Source organism: Lindgomyces ingoldianus (assembly GCF_010093535.1).
Source record: "Lindgomyces ingoldianus strain ATCC 200398 unplaced genomic scaffold BDR25scaffold_48, whole genome shotgun sequence".
NCBI classification, from domain to species: Eukaryota; Fungi; Ascomycota; class Dothideomycetes; order Pleosporales; family Lindgomycetaceae; genus Lindgomyces; species Lindgomyces ingoldianus.
Window position 1 is genome coordinate 1 of NW_022985209.1, and position 20,833 is coordinate 20,833.

The following is a 20,833-nucleotide window of genomic DNA, read 5'->3' on the forward strand; positions in this document are numbered from 1 at the left end:
CATCATTCATCTCAGGAAGCCCAGAAACAGTGCTTCAATCTGACAAGTAAATAGTCTATTAATAAACTAATTAGTGTTAGTTAACTTAGGTTTAATTAAATAAATATACACTTAAAAAGTGTACTAAGAGGTAAGTAAGTAAAGATTTTTTTATTATTAACTACTGCCCTTTTTTTTATATAAAGAAAGAGGGCTTTTAAGTACACATAGCCCCTAACGCACAGGCTAGATAGCCAACGTTTCAGGCAACCTAATTCAGCCGTACGCGTGTACGGACGCAGCTGTACTTACGTACGGACAAATATTGCTAATATTTGCTGATGTAATCTTTTATCGGTTCGTATTGAATAAAATATTATTGGTGCCAACTCTGCATCTGAATGGCAGCCACACGTATGAGCCACAATACCCATTGATGCTTGGCGGGTTAGCGTGGCGTGGTTGCTGAGTCAACTGAGCCACGAACTTCATGCCCGAACAGTGTTCGCGATCACCACTGTTCAATATCGCAATGCGGGCCCACATTAGGCATGATACACCTCTATGTCCTCCTCACGGACACCCCTGAAAGACAATACAACGCCGCCCTCAAGCTTCCTCGACCCACCTCTAACGCCTCCACCAACGGACGAGAAAACCTTCACTCAGGCTCCCCGAGTCATCGCGCTGTTCAAGGATATTCAAGCCGGGAGGCCCACGAAGCAAAACTCGTGGACTGAATTTCGACTTGTCCGGGGAGAGTACGACGAGATTGAGCTTCGACTTAGGCGAGACGAGCCGCTGTTTGGATACGTCAAAGATAAGATACGGTGCGTGTGCTCAAACAATAGTACGAGCAACGGTTAACAGCAACAGATATGATTACTACGGAGGGAGCCATCAGCTTGTCGTTCGGATGCCGACTGGCGTATATGAGCTCTTTATCGATGGCGTCGAAGATGCGATTCGAAGTCAGCTGAAAACGATTCGCGGCGGATCAGACAGGGCAGCCCTCTTTGCGCAAAAAGTGCGGCCAGCCCGATCTACCGAGATATACTTTCCAGTAGATGGATCTCCATCAAGCACGAAGTCAAAACACGAGCCGGACGCCTCTTTCTGGCACGATAATGCACAATACCCTGGCGTCATAATAGAAGTGGCGTATTCGCAGAAAAAGAAGAGGCTGAGCCGGCTAGCCGAAGACTATCTTCTGGACTCGGATGCCAGTGTGCAGGTCGTTGTGGGTCTAGATATTGAATACGGCAAGAAAGGTTCGCGCAAGGCGACGTTGTCAGTGTGGCGGACGCATCTAGCCCATATTAGCGATGGGGACGAGCTAAGAGTAGTTCAGGTAATCGCTGACGCGGTATGTTTGGTCTGAGATAATATTTCTCCTCCCAGTTGCTGATCTCTTGACGGGCGTTTCGCGACGATGAAGGACAGCCTACAAATCATGCAGGTTTACAAATTCAACTGTCCGACTTTGCTTGCGAAGAACTCACACAAGATGTAATCGCAGGCGAAAATCGAGATATCATTGTGTCTACTCAGGAGCTTTGCAATTGTCTGACTACTGCAGAAGACAAGATTAAGCAGGAAAAAGCACTTGTCAGGCACTCTATTCTTCTTGGAGTAAAAAAGCGCAAGAGGTCCGAGACGCCGCCAGAGAGGATAACGTCCGATGATGAAGCGACGTATGCTGAGCAGGAGGAGAAGACAGCTAAGCGAGTGTCAGCAGAAGATGCCGATTATGAAGAAGCATAGACTAAAAGCGCGTCAGAGTAGACTACAAGATTAATGCTACATTTGTAGTCGTATTTGGGACCTTACCGTGGGGATAAGCATGTTCAGTCCATGTTGCCGAAGGACCAGGGTGACTTAGCTCGTTTTACCAAAAGGGTGCCCATTCGACAAGGGTGCGGCTGATTGCATGGCCAAGGGTGATGAGAGATCTGCCGGGATGTAGGGGATAAGAAGAAGGGGAAATTGTGTTGTACCAATTCGACTCTCGCGGCGGGCCCTATTTCGATCCGCCGCATTCCGGAAGCTAGGTCCCAGATATCTCACGAGATCCGATCTGGTGGAATCTCTTGGCATCCGCCCGCCACAAAATAATTTCAACGCCTCCCTGACTTTGTCTGGGAGGCGTTGAAGTTGTTTTAGTGTGGGAAGGAAGAGTTTGAGATTAGATCTCAGATATTGCCACTTATAGCGTAGGGTTCGCTAAGCAAGTACCAATTGACAAGGTGTCCCTGCATGGAATTGTGCCCTGCAGCGCGCATAGGGCCAGTAACGACTTGCTAACCCATAAGAGAGGTTCTACGACTTAGACAAGGTCATTCTATGAATGTTCAGAGCAACAAAGACTAAAGCTGAGCACTGTAGGGAAGAGAGTCTGTTACACTAGAAAAGGAGACGAGTACAAAGCAGGCTTAGAGACGACAATGCAAACGTAATTTTTCTTGAGGAATAGATCACAGACATTAAGAACTAGCTATAGAGCCTTATTTCTACTAAAATATAACAATATTCATTGTGCGCGTGGCCTCACCGGTTGCTGAAAGTCGAAGTACCCCTCACTTTTCTCGGCACACAGTGTTTCTCGCTAGGCAGTGAGGGACGTTAGTTTAGTTCTCACCTGATTGACACCTCATATGCCCTATATGATCCGGTAGATCTAAACGTGCGGTACCAGCAGGTGAGTGCATTTTTCACATTACTATTACTAAGAGCAGGTGCATTCAGACCCCGTCTAGTCAGATATTCAAAAGGCCTCGGAGTTCTCTATTCTTCCAGCATTTTCCATTTCTGCAGTGTAATACCCGTCGATTTATTGCTAGCGCGGTGGCCGTCTTGCTTCATTCCCCTGTTGGACCCTACCGCATGTGTCTCGGCGAGACGTGTCGCGCGTACGTTTTATCTACCTATAAGTTCTTCTGTGTGCTTGATAGAATGCTGGCCTTTTGCCGCCTGTCGCACGTGAAACTGGCTCACGTGACCTTGCTCAGGGTGAATGTTGGTCCTTCACCAAGTTCACCTCTCGCCCCTTTCCTGTTTAGGACTAGCGATATTTTAGCTACTATATATCTACCTCTGAGCCCTCTCGAGCTCCAGAGGACTTCCACCTCACCTCAATATACCTAGGTCGTCTCTCATTACCTAATTGAATGCTCCATGCTCTCCACCATCCTTCTGCTCTAACCCTGCGATACTACCTGCAAAAAGCTGGTCACACGGTCGACGGAATAATTCTTACGCAGGTGTTTGACGATGCGCTTGTATAGCCTCCGAAGCCATGAACCCCTGGAGTATCAATAGTATATCCACCTCGAACACCACCAGGTATCAGCTGAAGAATGGCTCTGACCTTTGTCCAATGGGGCTCAATTTAATCTTGTTATAACTGTTCCTGCACAGCTCTGTGAACGTATTGAAAGCAAGGAGATTAGGGAATGTGGGATAATAGCAAAGTCATTCCGACCTACAGACTTAATAAGTCTATCGTATGGTCAATTATCTTGCGTAGCTTATGCTTTACAAAGATAAATGAGGCAGTCAGATACTAGCTGCCTGCCCTGTGAAGAGGCTTCTAAAAACAGGCTAAATGGTCATGAATCTTTCCCTCTATACCTTAAAAGGCGATACAATATAATTAAGGTCGACTTGGTACAAATGCGCCCAGGCAACGCCGTCGTATTTTCGCGATTTGCCTTACCCAAGACAATCTTAACATTATATACCTTGGATAGCCACTAATACGGTGAGTTCCGAACGAATCTTTGTTTCTCCATTCTTAAGTGGAATGTCTCGCCCGAGTTCTGGGTTGGTAGAGAGCAGCGGTTTCCGGATTAGGCAGGCATCAAACCGTGGTAAAAATCTTGTGACCTCATACAAAAGGCAGGAGCACCTTCGGCGCCATAGTTCTGCCCTAGCATTAGTGGTCCATTCCTAGCTAAAATTCATTCATCATGACCGGATGTCGATCGTACATTTAAGAAACTGCGGACATCATAGCGCTAACAGGTAAAGAGGAATAGTAGAGTTCACTCTAGAAAGATAGACAGGAAGAGTGAAAACACGTGGATAATATCGGCAATGTTCTGGAATCAAAGAGCTTCCATGACAGCGCGACCCTTCTTCTGAGTAAGGTTCACTAGAAATTCGTGCCCTCTTAGCGTTCATGATCTTACGTTGACTTGTACCCAGGATTGCGGCGTAGATGCATGACTTCCATAGGTAAGTATGCATGCGGCATAACAGGACCGCTAATATCAAACGTCAATCCATTCTAGTTTCGCGGCTTTCAATACATTCATACACTCCATCTTGTCATCGTAGGCATGATGCATAGCCTGTTTGAAGCATAATCCTAATACATTGCTCCGTACCGTCATCAGGCCGACCAATGAGATTTCATTGAGATCGATGCTGAGATATCTTTGCTACACCTGGAAAGTTCGCGATGTTACCGAGCGCTATGTTGCATTGACGTAGGGAGGGCACCTCGGTATTATGTTCTGGGCAAATATATGCCAATTGAACCGCAAGGTTATTGCTGGAGTAGAAGCGGCGCAAACCGGAAGGTCTAAGGAAACAATTAGTATCCATGCTCGGACGGTAGACGCATATATGAGCATAGTGAAGGTAACCATGTAGAAAGACAAATTATATGGGGTATGTATTGACACTGGGTTTGATCTGGCTATGGCTTCTCTTGAACCCTTTGCACTACTTCCAAGCGAGGAAGCTCAAGAAAGATTGCCGAGGAAGCTGAAGCTCTCATCTTCTCAAGTCAAGGACGTGTACCCATGCACTTCGCTTCAAGCTGGATTGAAGGTACTTTCCGGTCGGGACTTATAGTACGTGTCGCAGAGAATGAATGTGCCGCCACCGACGATTGATTCTAGGCGATTTCGAAAAGCATGAGAAATGGATTCAAGCTCAAAGCTAGAAAAACCACACCTGATGTTGCTTCTTTCGCGAAAACATTTTCTCACTAAATCAGGACATAAGCATATGAGTCCAGATCTTTTGTTTCAAATGCGAGAACCTTAGTCGGACTGTTTACAGGTTATTATAATTTCTCCCAGCCGCCATTTGCGTATGCCCAGGAGATAGCACCACCTGCCTTAAGGATATCTCTGATTTCAGTTGATTTGCAGTATCCAAGGGGGTTGCGAAGTTTAGAACCATTCGTGCCATTCACATTAGCACCAGCCTTCAAGAGAACTCGAACAACTTCTGTCTTGCCGTATTGACAAGCTCGATGTAGCGGATTTTCTTGATAACTGCCCTCAATATTAGGATCGAATCCTTGGTCTAGGAGAAGTTGCACAATTTCATGATGCCCTCGAGTGGCAGCCCTGTGCAATTCAGTATCGCCTCTTGACCAAGTGCTGTTTTCATCTGAAGTGAATTCAACCCATTGAGCTTTTCGTTTTAGACGCATCCGAGACTCGCGCAAATTGTTGGCAAGGGCCCCAGGCAGTGGAACTCCTAGCTCCATTAACCGAATGACAATAACACTGTGTCCACTTTCGTAGGCTGTTTCCATGGCATCCGTGCCACCCCGGCCCTGGTCCTGGCCGAGGAGATGCGGATAATTCGAATGGAGGAACTCAAAGGTGCTGTGATGCCCACCCCTAATGGTGACTAGCAGCGCTTCCAGGGTTGGTTTGGCCCCGAAGTCGACGAGATGTTTCACGATGGAAGTGAATCCACCCTCAGATGCTATCTTGATGTGTGAAGAGTTGGCTTTACCACCCCTTTTTAGTAAGAACAGAGTAACTTCTGGTTTCCCTGATCGACATGCGCAATCGATTGCTTCGTCCTGAATCTCGGCTCCATAACCAAGGAGCATATTGATAATATCAAGATCCCCTTTGCATGCAGCACCAGCAAGACAGTGGTTTAGTGCCGCAGTGGTGCAAATGGAGCTATTGAACCTTGCTAGAGAACTTTGCTTCTCGCAAAATGCCACGATAATATCTCGATCTCCAAGATTTCCCGCCACACGCCAGCATTTCTCCGGGATACACAAGGAAAACTCGAGAAGAGCTAGTATCATATTAATATCTCTTTCCTTATTTGAAATTGCTGTCAGTAATGCAGTATTGTGGCCATTGCTAGAATCTGGTTTTACCCCTCTGGCGAAGAGGAACTGAACAATCTGCACTTGGCCAACCTCCACAGCTCGGAGAAGGATTGAAAAGGTTTCGAGTAGCCCTAGTCTCTGATACGCAGAGAAGAGTTCTTGAAATGCAGTGATGTTGCCTTTCTCGACGAGTATGATCAACGCTCGTTGGAGAGTTGTTGGCTTTTTTACCACTCTGGAAAGGAGAGACACAATCTCAGTGTATCCCTTTGAGCATGCTTCATCCAATGCTGTTATCGGTTCCGCATAAGTGGGGAGATTTGGGTCCCGCTCTCCTTCAACGAGCTCGGGATTAGCGCCTTTGTGGAGGAGGAGCCATGCGATTGCGTAGTGGCCCTCAGAACAGGCGATATACAAAGCCGACTTTCCAGATTCTATTGCATTGACATTCGCCCCTGCCGATAACAGATTCTCGCAGAGTCGAAAATCTCCAGCAGTAACGGCCTTGCATATGTTCTGGTTGAGGACCATGGATGGGGCGGAAGATTTTGCAGAAAGGCTATCCTCATAGAACTGCCATTCTTCGTAAGGCTTGGACACGACAGCGAAAGAGATCACTTCCATGTGTCTGCCAAGATGTTGCATAAGAGCGTTTCTGCTCCCGGCAATATTTTGGCCACAGAATGGACAGCTCGACTCTTCAACCAACTCATGCTTAACCGAGATTCCTTTGATCTGAGGCCTTGGAAAGAGCCATTCGGATCTCCCACCAAAAAATAATTTTGGAAGCTTGCTTTGATGAAGATCGCAGTCATCAAAGTGGATATGTTTTCTACCGTCTCGTTTTCTAGAAAAAGTCCTGGTGCAAGTGGTACAAGCGTATGTTCGGGATACCTTACGGTGATGCTTCATCTCATGAGAAACCAGTACACGTCGGGTTGTGTAGGTCTTATCGGGAGTTGGGCAATCTTCAAATGTGCACAGATATGGCTCTAAATCCTGAAATACATGTTTCCTGCCCAATCAGTATATTCCACGACGGGCTCTGCGGGTTACCTACTTCCAATCTCTTCGGCGTAACACCTCTACTTGGTGACTACAAATGTCACACGTGAACGATTTCTGGGTGCCTAATTCCACAGGAGGAGGGGGTAGAGAAAGTAGTGGCTCATGTACATCGTGTGTATTATTCGAGCCTGGGGATTTACCGGTGGAGAAGGTCCGCACAGACTTGTGCGATTGATTATATTCTTGAAGGCTGTCCGATCCGTGAAGAGAACTATGGCGAGTAGATGATCCTGACGCTGAGGAATGTGGACCAGGGATACGATACGTCTGCGACCAATAAGACTTTACCTTGGAACCAGACTGATTGGTGGCCATCGCACTCAGTCTAGCTTGGGGTAGCTGCCTAGGTTCGCTCTGAGGTCTTCGTGTTTCTAGCCCTAGAGACTCTATATCGTCTTTTATGCTGTTCAATGACCTGATTAAAAGACTGGATAACGTATCCCGGGAATTGGACTGAATAGCAGGAGCGAATTCGTCAATAGAATCCTCGGAGCTTTCAGAAGTGCTATCAGAAAGATCCACAAGGCTTGTTCTGCATAAACCCAGTCTTTCAGCACGTCTCTCGTTGGCTTTTGCTAACCTCTTTGCTAAATACTCTGGCATCTGTGGGTATTTATCGCGAATGTTGCGGTAAAATATACGGGCGTTGAAGGAAACTTCGCGCAAATTACGCGCATTTTGGGGTTCATCGGAAGCGACCGAGCGTTTATCATAAGCCCGGTCAATGTGAATGTGCCGAAAACATTCGAGAGCATTTGTTTCGTTATCTTCGTTGTGGATGGTACCATATTCGTCGCTGGAGATCCCCATCTCCGACGCTGAAAGAATTGATACTTGATCAAGCCAGGCATCCAGTGGAGTGGGCTTGGATCTTTTATCTTCGCTGTTTTGCGACTCTATTTCGGTACTCTTGCGTCCGGATAGAAGGGCGTCCAGCTCAACTTGTCCCCACGCACTAAGAGTTGGCAACATATTGGTTTTGATTGACTTTTGTGGGGCTACCCTCTGTATATCGAAAATAGCTTCGTCAGTGTCCATAATATCTGAAGGTACAGGTCGCTCGCCAAATATCTGGTAGTCCTCATCAATTTGTCGTTGTTCGACTCGGACCTCTTCACTTTCTAGGACGGTGAAATCATCTACTATTTCAGGCACTTTGCAGAGATAGCAAGTTAAACCGCACCCAGGGCTTGAAAATGTTACCATCGTCCGTTTTAGGAAAGAAAAAGGCAATATTTTAACGTACCACACAATTGCGGGCCCATTCGTCATCGAACTGAATGCAAGGTTCCTGCGACAGCTCGGCCGTGGACATAGATGGTGTTGCATGAGGACATCCTTGATAATCATGGACATTACGAGTGACGATCCCGGAAAAACAGTTTCTTTCCAGTTCTCTTTTGTAATGACCTGAGTCTGATTGGTCCTGTTGATAAGATGATATTCACCTGATGTTACTTTGAATTCTCCGGGCAGGCCGTGGAATTCTGCGCGAAGCAGTCCCTCGAATGTCTAGTATAAGTTGTCAACAGATATAGATGTAGAAAGATATTAAACTATACCTCCCAGTGTTGAAACCATTCAAATGGTAGTCTTCGATTGCGGCCAAGTGCATCTTCGAAAAAGATATTGGAATCAGACATTATCGAGGGGTTCGGGCTCAAGTTATTCTGGAAATGAAGGAGCAAATGGTATATCTGGACGTTCGTTCGAAAGATTCTCTGCAAGAGGTGTTGAATCTCTCGAGGGAAGGAGTTCACAAAGTCGACGATCTGCTCACCGACACCTCTCAGGGTAATGATGGAGGTTTTAATAGACGTCTGGGAAGCCGTTATACTGTCGCTGAAGCTTTGGATCTGGGCCGAAACGTTCTCGACCTCGGTTTGCAAGACATCCAAGGTCTGGGCTTGTTCTTTCACTTTACCTTGAGTGCTCTTTCCCACACTCGCCAGTTCTTCTCGTACCTTAAGAATTTCGGACAATACATTGTTCTGTTCATTTCGCACCTGGGGCTCAATCCTAGAAAGAGACTCCCTAGCCTTAAGTTAGCTGACTTGCGAGCAACCTCATTACCTCCATCATCTTACGAGATTTGTAAATTCAAGAGTAAGTTAATACTTGTGACTTTGGCGGCAATCACAGCTCTAAGCACCTGAATATTTTCTTCTTGGGATGTTGCCCATTTTGCTTTCCGAAAGGCACCCGATGCTGAGTTTCTAGGGGCAAACGGCCCTAAAGATCGTTCATAGCTCTGCAGCCTTTTAAGGAATTGGCGGAGTGGCAGTTGACAAGACAATGCCATTCCTCGAATAGCATTGACATGAAGAGCGTTACTCTCATTTGGGTTAAGAGCGGCGACAGCTTTCAGTGCCCGATCAAGGCCCTCCAGCTCAATTACAACATGCTGGTAATCCTCGGCAGCACCGCCGGCCGTTTTAAGAGCATCGGAAACTCTTTTAATTAATACTAGAGATGGTATTAACAGTCAGCTCCATGCCAAAATAATGTTTCCACAGAGACGCTCACAGGCAGCACTGATAAAGTCACCGACAGAAAACCCAAAAGCTGATGCCATTTCAAAAGGTTGAATATGGCAGTTTGCATGCAGATCAGGTGATGGCGAGTTATCCCTTCCTTCGTCGCACTATGGAATTTAAAGGGGGCAGCATTAATGCTCAAGGAACACGATGTGGAAGCGAAAGCAGAAATACGTAGAAACCGTAGAGAAGCCCACAGCACAGCCTTCAAAAAGGGCTGTGTAAGCCACAACTGCGATGACTAATTTAGGCATCGCTGTCACCGCCACCAATCGAACCAGTTGAAATTGCGCAAAATCCCTAAGCCCCATTGCAGCCCAAATCCAGTCGGGTGCCGGCGCAGAAGAATTTGCACCGGATTCTCCTGGAGAATATTGACATTAGCCTAAAATGAGATGGCCACTGCTGCCGTTAGAAGCAAATCAGTGGCAGGATGAACAGTCTTGCGAACCTACACACAGACGTGTTCGATGAACCAAACATTGGACGCGTCGGTTAGCTCACCCTCACTCCTCTAGATGGTAGCGCTACGCATCTGGTAGTGGGTCCCTTCTCTGCATGGCTACGCACGCGGTAGGTGGTGGTGGGCAGCTGTACGCTAATCGTACAGCCTGCAATAGGGGTGAGCAGGCAAGAATCTTCTTGTAATTGACTACTGCCCTCTCTCTTTGTACTACAGCCTGCAATAGGGGTGAGCAGGCAAGAATCTTCTTGCAATTGACTACTGCCCTCTCTCTTTGTACAAAGAAAGAGGGCTGTTAAGTACACATAGGCCCTAACGCACGGGCCAGATAGCCAGCCGTTTCAGGCAACTTAATTCAGCCGTACGCACATACGGACGCAGCCGTACTTACGTACGGACAGGACGAGAAATTAAGCTTTCGGAATGGGATAGGTGACCCAAAACTAGTAGTCTCTTTTTATCTAGTTGGGGGCCGAAAATCCGGGATCGAACAAAGCAAGCAGAGGACGACTAGCCAAGTCTGTGGTGGCTGATAGCACAGTTCCCCATCCAGATATAGTAACGCATATCAGTGGTTTGCGAATTTTGCACTTCCGTTGTTCGACTCCCTTATCCAACAGGTGCGAACGCTCTACGCTAGAGCAAGTTCGCTCTCTAACCGCCTTAGAAGGACTATGCAAGACCTTAAGTGGATTGGCATAGGTCAAAACCGAGCAGTCCGCGCCAAGGTTCGGTGTGCAGCCCGCGAGGCTTCCAATAACATCCAAGCAACAGGAGCGTCCCTTCGCTGGCTGGCCTTGTAGGCAACTCCTACGACCACCACTGCACCACCTCCTCACGATCCGTCCTCCGACGTCGACTTCCGTACTTTCGACCCTCGAATACCTCGCGCCGACGTGCCGAATGAGTCGCACGAGTCGCGCTTGCCATGAGATCGCGCTTCAGCTATGGCCCTTATACGCCTCCTGCAGCGCAAACCGGATGGCGAGATCGTCTTTCGCGAACCCACCAGCCATGCCCCTGCCTACGCAATACTCTCCCATACATGGGGAAGCGAGGAGGTCACTTTTCAGGATATGGAAGCTAACACGGACATGAGCAAGACCGTGGGCAAGGCTAGGTGGGGAAAGATACAGTTCTGCGCGAAGCAGGCTGCAGCTGACGGGTTACAATATTCCTAGATAGACACCTGCTGCACTATACAGACTCACTACCGACGACAACGCCCTACGAAAAGGGTGGCATATGCCGCCGAAAATGGCGGCAGAACGTATATAGCTTTTCAATACAAACGTATTAATATTTTCTTACTATCTACCTTTCCATCTGAGAATCCTTGACGAAAGCTCTAATCTGAGAACCCGCTCATGCAACGAGGCCCTTGAATCAGACCCCCTCATGCAGCGGCTGAGCAAGACTGGGCCCCACCCTGAACAAATCCAACAGGCTCATGAGCTCGCTCTGAGCTGACGTGAGCCGGCGTGATCATGCTTGATTCAAGCCTGAGCCTCTCTGATTGTGCCTGATTTCATCCCTGAGCAGCATGAAGAGGGTCTGAAATTGGGCCCCAATCAGCTCGTAGAGATATGAGGTGTCACAGACTGACTGGTCCCATTTTCGGGCCCCGGTCATCCGTGGCTTACCTTTTCGACCCCCTATACCAACAATACTTTCCTTTGATCTACAGTCCTCAAGACGGCTTGAATAATTCAATTCGCATATTCAGCTACTTTAACTTAGTGGTACAAAGGCTTCTCAAGCTTTACGGCAAGGTCAGTCTGTTCTATTCTGATCAAAGGAAATGCTGCCACCAGACAGATAAGACATGGTCACCAATGACTGGACGAGGAATCGCGAGAGTGAACAAAACATCACCACGAAGGAGTAGGACCCGCTGCCGCCACTGCCAGAGAGACTCTCTTAGACTGACGAGTTGTTTGACGATGCGCCTTCCAAGCGAGTCTGAACCATACATTGCAGGACATCTGTCGTCGTCAAAGCCGCTACCAGGGAGCGTCTCTTAGACTGACGAGTTGTTTGACGATGCGCCTCCCAAACGAGCCGGAGCCATACATTGCAGGACGTCTGTCGTCGTCAAAGCCACGCTCAAGAAGTCACAAGCTCTTGGTAACATCCAGGGGCAAGCTGAGTGGGGCCGTGTGAAAAACCACTACTACTAGCGGGTCGCATTGTACTGTGTGCAGGTCAAATCATGCTCACCGGAAGAAGAAAAGTCGGGATGTGGTTCCGTCAAGCGCCTCTCTGCTGCCTGAACTGCGACGTGAGCGGGGCATGATGCTCAACGAGCATGGTATAGGCAGCTGGTGCTAGCGGGCCTTTAGAGCGTGATCTGATGGTGGAACAACTGCGTCTTCTGCGCAAGCTGAATGGATGCAAGACTCCCGGTACCCCTGTGATGATGGCTCATCGTTTGGCACTATAACAGGTTGCTCATGCGTGCCAGCATGTCCAGGCACTCGATGAGACTGAAGACTGCATCAGTGTGGCACAGTTACTGCCTGGAGACCATGACTAGGTACTGTAGCTGTACATTCATGCGAGCATGCTGTGCTGGAGCCTGGGTACAATGCCTGCTAGTAGAACCGGTTCTCCCCTAAAAGTACGTGCGATATTCCAAAGAAGGGACATAGACGGCAGACAGCAGCCTAAGATGCTGACTGAGGTATAGTCACAGGTGCTTTCTTGAAGCCTGCTTCGTTCTCCTTGCTCTTCTATGGCCATTCCCACAGGCATTTCTGCGTAGATGGTGGTGATCTAGAAGCATGTTAACCTGTAAATAGATTCCTAGAAACAGAGCCTGTCTAGCTAAGATAGCGTAAGCTTAGATATCATTAGAATAATTATGCTTTAGCAGTTCTCCACTACGTGATGAACGCGTTACTATCGCCCAATACAGAGTAAAGTCACATGCGCAAATGTGGTGATAGTTGCCAAGACTAAGTGGCAGGGGTAAGGACCTGTACGTTCTAGTATCTAAGTGACTTAGCGTTGTTGTTAGATTTTGTCATAATACATCTCACTTTTGCGCTAGATAACTCCACAACAAAACCTAGCAGTAAGACATAAACGCTTAATATCTTAGCTTAAACAAAATAGCTACCCGTTCAAAGCCTACAGCCGCCTAGTAAAGACTACCTATACCATCCTTAGAAAATAAAGGTATATATTATAGTCTACTTAAATAGAGCATATACTAACACCTTAAAGTACATTCTAGGAACCACAAACCTTCTACCCGCATCGAAACCTCCTGTATTAAGAAAACCTTAACAATTAAAAAAGAGCTAACATCTTAGATAAATAACAAGCAACAAAAGGCAAACGTACAATCGCGTCTAGTAACAAGTAATCTAACAATACATAAGAACTTGTTATTAAACACAACTCTACGTTGCAAAGAACCTTACATCTCTAATTTAAAAATTGTATACTACTAACTATATCCTCTACTTAAAAAGCGTCTATACAAAAACAATCTTAAGAGGCTAAAGCTAAGCAAGCTACTAACCTTAAATAATCTAATCAACAAAAACTAGCTACAGATTAGAAGCTAAACTAGGCGACAGCGAGTCTTTCTTTAGCCTAACCCCCTAAGAAGCGACAACAACAAGGAAACTTAAGAAAGAAAACTAGAGAAAATAATCCTAATCTAATAGAACAATCACATAAAAGACATTAATCCTTATTCCTAAGCAGCAAGATTACTAACCTAAAAGTTATTAGCGACTTTACTCTTTATAATACTTTAGATATTATAGAATAAATAGAGAGAGTTATAAAAGAGACAGATATAGTACAACATTAAATACTACTTAACTACAAATATTTTAATAATATATATCATTTACTTGTAGAAAAGAAAACTCTCTAACAAAAGCAATCCTTATCTAACATTACATCCAACTTACCTAATAATTAGGGATACTAGGATATATAATATACTACTAATCTTAAAATAAATAAAAGTTTTATAAAATAATATTTAAATAAGATTGTTAAAAAAGTTAAAGAGTTTAATAAAAACCTTTATTAGATACTTTTTAAGAACAAGTACCTAATACCTAAGTAATCTCTATTTAACAACAACTATTTTAAGGTAATTATAAACTTAATTTAAGATTATAATAAGACTATAATTAATAAAATTGTTTCTAACCTAATATTTCTAAATATTTAAGTAATAACTATTTGTAATATAAAGTATAAACCTTTTATCTAAAGCGTTAATAAAGAATAAAATAACTATAAGAAAATCACTTTAACCTATCTTTAACTAGATTTAGCTATAGGGTTTAAAGTATCTACATTTTTAGCAAAATAATTTAAGAAGCTTTAACCTTAGCTTAGTAATCTAAATACTAAATCCTATTTTAGAGCTATATACTATATACTTTTTTTATTTATAACATAGAAAGTAAAATAAGGAAACATTAGACTTAATATTACAGATCGGCAAAATACTTATAGCCACATTATCGCTTTATAAAGTCTAGCTATACTTTTTAAACTCTTTAGAAGAAAATAAGAACTCTATAAAAAATTTTAACTTACTTAATATCTTATAATTACTAAATAGTTAGACTATATAACTACTAAATAATAATTATTAGTTAAAATATAATATACTAGTAAAAAGAGATTAAAGCGTTTAACTTTAGAACTTATAAAGGTAGAAATAGGTAAAAATACTATTAATTCTACCTTAATATCCTAGATAAAAGCCTAAAGCTCCTACAAATTATCTAAATAGTAATTAATAACTAGATACTAAATCTAGTATTAGAATTTTTATAAAGATCTAATACACTATTTATAAAGATCTAATACACTATTTATAAAGATCTAATGCACTATTTATAAAGATCTAATACACTATTTATAAAGTCTTTAGGCCTTTTATAATAATTTAACAACTAAAGCCTATTAGATAATAATTCTAAAATCCTAAGTTTATAGTAACTAATACTAGAATTATCTACAATACCCCAACTAGCGAAAAAGAAGCGGTAGATTAGGGTATACTTTAAGCGAGAATAATAGGTTAAAAACATCTTAGCAATAGTAAATTAAACCTTAGCTATTAAAAGCAGTACTTCTATTAGTACCTCCTTTATCTTCTAGGCGCGGTAATAGGTTAGAAAAAAGAAAACTTACTAGTAGAGAGAGTAATACGTTTTAATAACCATTTCTTATCATTTTTTTTAGAAGTCTAGCTAAGTTAATTTACTTTATACTCTACAACGCTTCAAGTACTTTAACTAATTTAGATAACATCTCTATATAGATATTAATATCAACTATATCAAGACTAATAATATCCTCGCTTAATATTCGCAATGTTTTTTGTATAGCCTTACAGATCACCTCTTTAACATATACCTCTTCTTGCTCTAGCTTTAACAAGATATATTCAGCTTCACTCTTATAGCTATTATTCTATTTCCTTTTTTTACCTTAAATATAGATTAGTACACTTAATAATTATTCAGCGTTATATTTACCTCGATTTTATAGTCTTTAAGCCTATAAGTTCTCTAGATCTTCTTTAGTATTATAAACGGATATCACAGCCTACTACTACAGGTAAAGGGATACTAAACTCTTAACACTCTTAATATCGATTATAATATTATAGTTCACAAGATATAAATCAAGCTTACGCGTATTAGTAGTGGATAATAAAAGTTGGGCTAAAAATACCAACCTCTTCTTTTTAAATACTTCCTAGTAAGTATAGTTCTATAAGTATTTGAAATACGAACATTACATTAATAATCAGCTGGTTTATAGAAAAGAAGTAGATTTAACTAGTGCATTAAGCGGATCCTAGACGATAGTCTTTTATTCAAAAACACCTAGGCTAAATAAGTACTAACAATACTATAGCCTTAACAGCTAACTAATAAGCCTCTATATTACACAACAACTATAGGCGGTAATAAAGATCCCTAAGTAGGACTTTATACATTAAACCGCTTCCTACTACTATACTAAGTAGCTTTACCAACAGCCTCGCATATAAATAAGTAGCCTTTAAACACTATTACTTATTATTTGCTAACGTATCACAATTAATTAGATAATTGTATACTATTAAGCATAGTCTAAATCCTAGAGAAAGGCTATAGGCAAAAATATTACTTAGCTTTTAAAACAACTTCAGCCGCTTAGGGATATAATCTCAGCTTTGTTATCTTAAGGGCTCGTCCTCTATACTTCACAGCCTAGCACAATACTTATACCTTATTATAGTCCACCTTTACTACTTTAATCGCTTTCTCTATTATCAGCATAAAAGTACCTTTAAAACCCTGTGTTATAAGTTTCCTAACTACCTAGACAAAGCAACTAAACTCTATCTCCTAACACTACTATTTTAAGTTTAGCCCTTCTCTAAGTATATATTACAATGATAATAGCTAAGGCAAGAGTTAAAGGGAAACGCGTGACTAGCTAAAAGGCTCTAAACGCTGCAAAGAAGGCCAACCTAAGCTGTACAACGCAAGGTGTGACTAAGCTAATATAATTAAGAGGCAGATGAACTCGCCTAGAAGCTAGTAAAGTAGTTGTAAACAAACTAAAGGATGCTAGAGGCAGACCACGCAAATTACAAATTAGAGAAGAGGTAGAGGTGCTAGAGAAGCAATAAACGCAAGCCACTTCTGAGGCCAAGAAGACTAGCGACAAATAGAAGAGTCCCCTTATAGCATTAAACAAGGCGAACACAGCAACCGGGAGTGAGACTGGCGCTCATGGATTCCTCGCCATCAACAGCCTGAGCTCTTTCCAGGATGCAGCAGGAAGTGCAAAGAGTGTGAGAAAGTCGGAACGCATTAAAGCCGCGCATGATTCATCGCCAACTGGCTCCAATCCCGCAACAGTCTTCACCGTCCCACGCCCAAGAGCAAGATTCGCAGCTAAGGGACAGAGTCAGAACCTTGGGATTGTGCTGGCTGACATTGGAAACTACACCACTACAGCATTTAAACTGCAGGATGTGGCCAAGCAGAGTACTATTATGCACGGATTGATAGATCACCAAGGAGGGAGGGGGTCCGTGGAGAGATTCTTCGTGGAGAGACTCTCTCCGTGGACAGACTTCTCTGAGGAGAGAATGTCTTCGTGGAGAGATCCTCTCTGTGGAGAGAGTTCTCCGTGGAGAGAAGCGCTCTGCGGAGAGATTCTTTAAGGAGAGACTCTCTCCATGGAGAGAACAGCCGAGGAGAGATAATCTTCAAGGAGAAAATGTCTCTGTGGAGAGACTCTTCGAGGAGAGAGGAGCTCCGGGGAGAACCCGGCCAGCTTTAAACTTGCAAAGCTCCATCGAATGGTTCACATCTCTATTAATTCGGTTGGTTTACTTCCTCCAGCAGTTTCCTTATGCATTCGTGCAATCTGGCTAGCCCCAGCTTACGTGTTGTTCTACGCCTTTCAAGACTTTGATTTGATTTGACCGCATTATTGAAGGATCACGGATTTTTTATATCGTGGAGGTGGACCCAGTTTCGGGCCCCTTTGAATGCCAAGACCGCGAACTGTTTGTGTCAAGCCTGGCTTCGCCACCATAACGACGTTTATCCCGAGTGGTCCGAAACTGGACCCTCCAGTACAGTGGAGAAGTTACGATCTTATTGTTACAGTTAGTTAATCACTTCAGTATTAGAAACACCATCAGTTCCTCGCCAAACCAGTATCTGGAGCCCAAAAGTTTGCAGTGAACATGGACTTGCACATTAAATTCTGAGATCGAACTATTTAGTTACCTACGAAGACTGGCAAATCAAACAATCAAGCTAACTATCGCGGTTCATTGCCTTCCCATTCCTTACCGCCATGACTTTTCCATGGCCTTTGATGCTACGCTTTTCGATGTCACCGGTTGGTATTCAAGTTCCAGTAGGCGGACTTTGTCCGTCAAATAACCACGGACTATCTCCCGTAGATTGTCTCTCATTTCGTCCGTTGCCGAAGCTATACGGCATTAGTAGTTTGTCAATGGAGTCTAGTTGCACATCTTACTTATGACTAGCATTGATCCTCGTTCCTCACCTTGCATCCTTTTAATGTACTTCCCTGACATCTTGTCTTATAAGATCGCCTAAAGATCTGCAGACCTATTGTACTACGCTGCACGGCGTCCCCAGGAGGTACTATCTAGTTTCCCAATTTTAATATATGTTGATATGCCGAGGATCTAGCTCTCTTCAGTACGTATATTATCGAAATAATCTGTGTTGCTTACATTGCCGTTATCTAGAAGATCGTCGGTTAAAGCGTCGTTCAGGTAGGATTATGCTACAATTCTAATGTCTACTAATATAAGTTACGTTTTCGTAAAGGATAACGTGTTTCACCACTACTCGGGCCACCCCAGTCCTCGGGCCACTAAAAAAACCGCTAAAAATCAAGACAATCGTGTCTTGATATCTCAACAACAACTAGATAGTAAATTCCAAAATTTCATAACATACCTTTTATGCCTATTTTAAGACTCTTACCTAACTTTAAAAGTAATTCATTATATAGTTCTAGAGATAACGTACCTAACGGGTTGGCCGGCCACACGGGTTAGCCGGCCACTTTTGCTAAGCCCCCACTAAACTCTACCTATCTACATAATGCCTTAACAACAACACTAGATTAAATCTTCTAAAGAACGTTAAATACAGCTTGCTCTTTAGGCTTTTAAATAAGACTTAAAACTCTTCTTACAACACGCTGCAGCTATCTATAATGTCTTTTACATAACACTAAGCAATTAACGCGCTAGACAGCCTTTACAAGTAGAATGCTAGCCTAAATTAAGGAATTTAACTAAGCTTAAAAAAAAGGTAGTTGTTAAGTATATACTTAAGCTTATTACGCGCAGATTTCCCCCTAGGCTTATAGCTGTAGCTAATATAGCTAATTCCTTGCCTGTAGAGCGCAATTTAGGCTAGGTTAGCTTAAACTAGCCTAGTATATAAGTTAAGCACTGCCCTAAGGTTATAATAAAGTTTAATTATAAGTATAATTATAAAAGAGCACTTTACAAAGATCTAGAGGTTATCTAGGGCTAGTTTTACCTAGTAGCTAACATAAAAGCTAAGTACAGTATTTAGAATAAAAACATGTATAACTTTAATAAGTTAGGCTTTATAATAGGCTAGATATTAACTAGAGCAGTTATTATAGCTTTAGAGAGACAAAGACAGCTAAAGGTAATATAGTAAGGTAATAAGAAGTAGATAATAGTTATCTAAAGCATTAACATAACAAAGTAGGCTATAAGATTATAAAGCTTTAAGCAGCAAATAAGGCTACTACATAACATAGATTGCATAAAAAGAAGCAGATTTAGGTAGAAAAGACTTTAATAGTTAAGGATAAGGCTTATCTAACTGCTCTAAAGAAGTTTAGAGCGCGTAGTAATAGAAAGAAGCTAAAGACGTAGGTGTGCGCTAAAAAAGGTAAGCTAAGTTAAAGGTAATGCAGGCAGTGTAATTAGACTAGGCATAACTTATGTATGTGTAAGTAAGTAGTAGAAGTAGACTTTAAATAATATCTTGTGTTGTATTGCTTTATATAGGGCTAAAGTGGGCTGTTTTGCAAGAGAATAGGGTGGTTTTAGTGGGGGCTTGGCAAAAGTGGCCGGCCAACCTGTGTGGCCGGCCAACCCGTTAGGTACGTTATAGTAATTTAGACTAATTTAGGCTAATTTAGAGGCTAAAAACTCCATATCATAATAATAGCTAGGGTTCTTACTCTAGAACTCTAATAGAAATCTTAAAATAAACATAAGAGACTTATTATAAAAATTTAGAATTTATTATAAAGCCATTGCTAAGGTATTAAGACACGATTTTCTGGATTTTTAGTGGTTTTTCCAGTAGCCCTGTCAGATATGCGCACCTACTGTCAAGACAGGAGGAACGCTGGACGAAAGCTGCTACATAGTACGAGCAATAAGCTCGAACAGTATGTTGCTGCAAATTGCTGTATGTTGCAGCATTTTGCAACAAATTGCAGCATGTTGCAGCATTTTGCAATATTTTGCATCAAATTGCAGCATGTTGCAAGCTGGTCGCGCATAGGGCTAGTGCGCGAGGGACTCGGACTGGAAAAACAAAAGCTGAGCAACACAAGCAGAGCAGGCGAAGGAAAAAATCGATCAATCAATACAATCAATCATCATCCCATACATCATATCTAAAACCCATCATTCATCTCAGGAAGCCTAGAAACAGTGCTTCAATCTAACAAGCCTAAGGATTAGGGTAGCCTAAGGAGTAGTGAAACACATTAAATTTAGGGGCTTACTAATCGTTTCTAATTACTACACTAGATAGACTTGCTAAGTTCTAGTTATACAAGTATTATACCTATATATTAGTTTCTTAAGGTAAGGTAGCTATCTAGCTATACTGAAACTACTAGCTATTATAACAACTATCTTGTATCAGTTAATAAATATATTAATCCTATATAGACTAGTAAACAAAGCTAGATATAGTTCAAGTCGCCCTCTAGCTTTTCAAACTACTTTACTAATAAGAAAAAGTCTTTATATAAAGCCTCTATAGGGTTCTATAAGAAGGTCTAATAAGTTCTACTTTCCTTTTACCTATAAAGTTATCATAAACGAATAACTTTATAGAAAAGACTAAAAGTTCATTATTAATATCTATAGAG

The 20,833-nt window shown here is 42.7% G+C and overlaps 8 protein-coding genes across 8 annotated transcripts; 3 read left to right on the top strand and 5 right to left on the bottom strand.

Annotated features, from left to right (window-relative positions):
- The first annotated feature begins 504 nt into the window (after positions 1–504).
- On the top strand, positions 505–1,919 carry BDR25DRAFT_337559 (uncharacterized protein). The gene is made up of 3 exons (XM_033693197.1): positions 505–809; positions 856–1,345; positions 1,399–1,919. The coding sequence occupies exons 1-3, from the start codon at positions 544–546 to the stop codon at positions 1,741–1,743; spliced, it is 1,101 nt and encodes a 366-aa protein (XP_033540976.1). The 5' UTR covers positions 505–543; the 3' UTR covers positions 1,744–1,919.
- An 844-nt stretch (positions 1,920–2,763) lies between these two features.
- Positions 2,764–4,631, bottom strand: BDR25DRAFT_361868 (uncharacterized protein; the record flags this gene model as incomplete). Its single annotated transcript, XM_033696499.1, has 12 exons — positions 2,764–2,855; positions 2,904–2,949; positions 2,979–3,030; positions 3,099–3,149; positions 3,182–3,204; positions 3,236–3,346; positions 3,643–3,689; positions 3,720–3,886; positions 3,953–3,978; positions 4,027–4,206; positions 4,257–4,421; positions 4,470–4,631. The coding sequence occupies 12 exons, from the start codon at positions 4,629–4,631 to the stop codon at positions 2,764–2,766; spliced, it is 1,122 nt and encodes a 373-aa protein (XP_033540977.1).
- Positions 4,632–4,661: 30 nt separating this feature from the next.
- BDR25DRAFT_307334 (ankyrin) lies at positions 4,662–6,115 on the bottom strand. Its single transcript, XM_033690821.1, has one exon. The coding sequence runs from the start codon at positions 6,044–6,046 to the stop codon at positions 5,054–5,056; it is 993 nt and encodes a 330-aa protein (XP_033540978.1). The 5' UTR covers positions 6,047–6,115; the 3' UTR covers positions 4,662–5,053.
- Positions 4,663–4,979, top strand: BDR25DRAFT_396835 (uncharacterized protein; the record flags this gene model as incomplete). Its single annotated transcript, XM_033698463.1, has 2 exons — positions 4,663–4,815; positions 4,887–4,979. The coding sequence occupies exons 1-2, from the start codon at positions 4,684–4,686 to the stop codon at positions 4,977–4,979; spliced, it is 225 nt and encodes a 74-aa protein (XP_033540979.1). The 5' UTR covers positions 4,663–4,683.
- A 3,109-nt stretch (positions 6,116–9,224) lies between the features above and the next one.
- Positions 9,225–9,716, bottom strand: BDR25DRAFT_243095 (uncharacterized protein; the record flags this gene model as incomplete). Its single annotated transcript, XM_033685805.1, has 2 exons — positions 9,225–9,607; positions 9,668–9,716. 2 exons carry the CDS (start codon positions 9,714–9,716, stop codon positions 9,225–9,227), a joined length of 432 nt encoding a protein of 143 aa, XP_033540980.1.
- A 1,921-nt stretch (positions 9,717–11,637) lies between these two features.
- BDR25DRAFT_361872 (uncharacterized protein) lies at positions 11,638–12,895 on the bottom strand (the record flags this gene model as incomplete). The annotated part of the gene is made up of 10 exons (XM_033696500.1): positions 11,638–11,695; positions 11,748–11,840; positions 11,888–11,945; positions 11,975–12,035; positions 12,068–12,226; positions 12,260–12,335; positions 12,362–12,468; positions 12,505–12,627; positions 12,669–12,735; positions 12,789–12,895. 10 exons carry the CDS (start codon positions 12,893–12,895, stop codon positions 11,638–11,640), a joined length of 909 nt encoding a protein of 302 aa, XP_033540981.1.
- A 3,851-nt stretch (positions 12,896–16,746) lies between these two features.
- Positions 16,747–17,565, top strand: BDR25DRAFT_361873 (uncharacterized protein; the record flags this gene model as incomplete). The annotated part of the gene is made up of 4 exons (XM_033696501.1): positions 16,747–16,787; positions 16,830–16,857; positions 16,905–17,159; positions 17,197–17,565. The coding sequence occupies 4 exons, from the start codon at positions 16,747–16,749 to the stop codon at positions 17,563–17,565; spliced, it is 693 nt and encodes a 230-aa protein (XP_033540982.1).
- Positions 17,566–17,620: 55 nt separating this feature from the next.
- BDR25DRAFT_361874 (uncharacterized protein) lies at positions 17,621–18,242 on the bottom strand (the record flags this gene model as incomplete). Its single annotated transcript, XM_033696502.1, has 4 exons — positions 17,621–17,756; positions 17,815–17,913; positions 17,992–18,133; positions 18,182–18,242. 4 exons carry the CDS (start codon positions 18,240–18,242, stop codon positions 17,621–17,623), a joined length of 438 nt encoding a protein of 145 aa, XP_033540983.1.
- Positions 18,243–20,833: the final 2,591 nt, after the last annotated feature.

What these genes read in the sequence shown, in the direction of transcription:
- BDR25DRAFT_337559 (XM_033693197.1), top strand. Translation starts at nt 544, where the DNA reads ATGTCCTCCTCACGGACACCCCTGAAAGACAATACAACGCCGCCCTCA. An exon ending in TACGTCAAAGATAAGATACG is followed by an intron (nt 810 to 855) that starts GTGCGTGTGCTC and finishes TAACAGCAACAG; the next exon opens with ATATGATTACTACGGAGGGA. An exon ending in TTCAGGTAATCGCTGACGCG is followed by an intron (nt 1,346 to 1,398) that starts GTATGTTTGGTC and finishes ATCTCTTGACGG; the next exon opens with GCGTTTCGCGACGATGAAGG.
- BDR25DRAFT_307334 (XM_033690821.1), bottom strand. Translation starts at nt 6,046, where the DNA reads ATGATACTAGCTCTTCTCGAGTTTTCCTTGTGTATCCCGGAGAAATGC.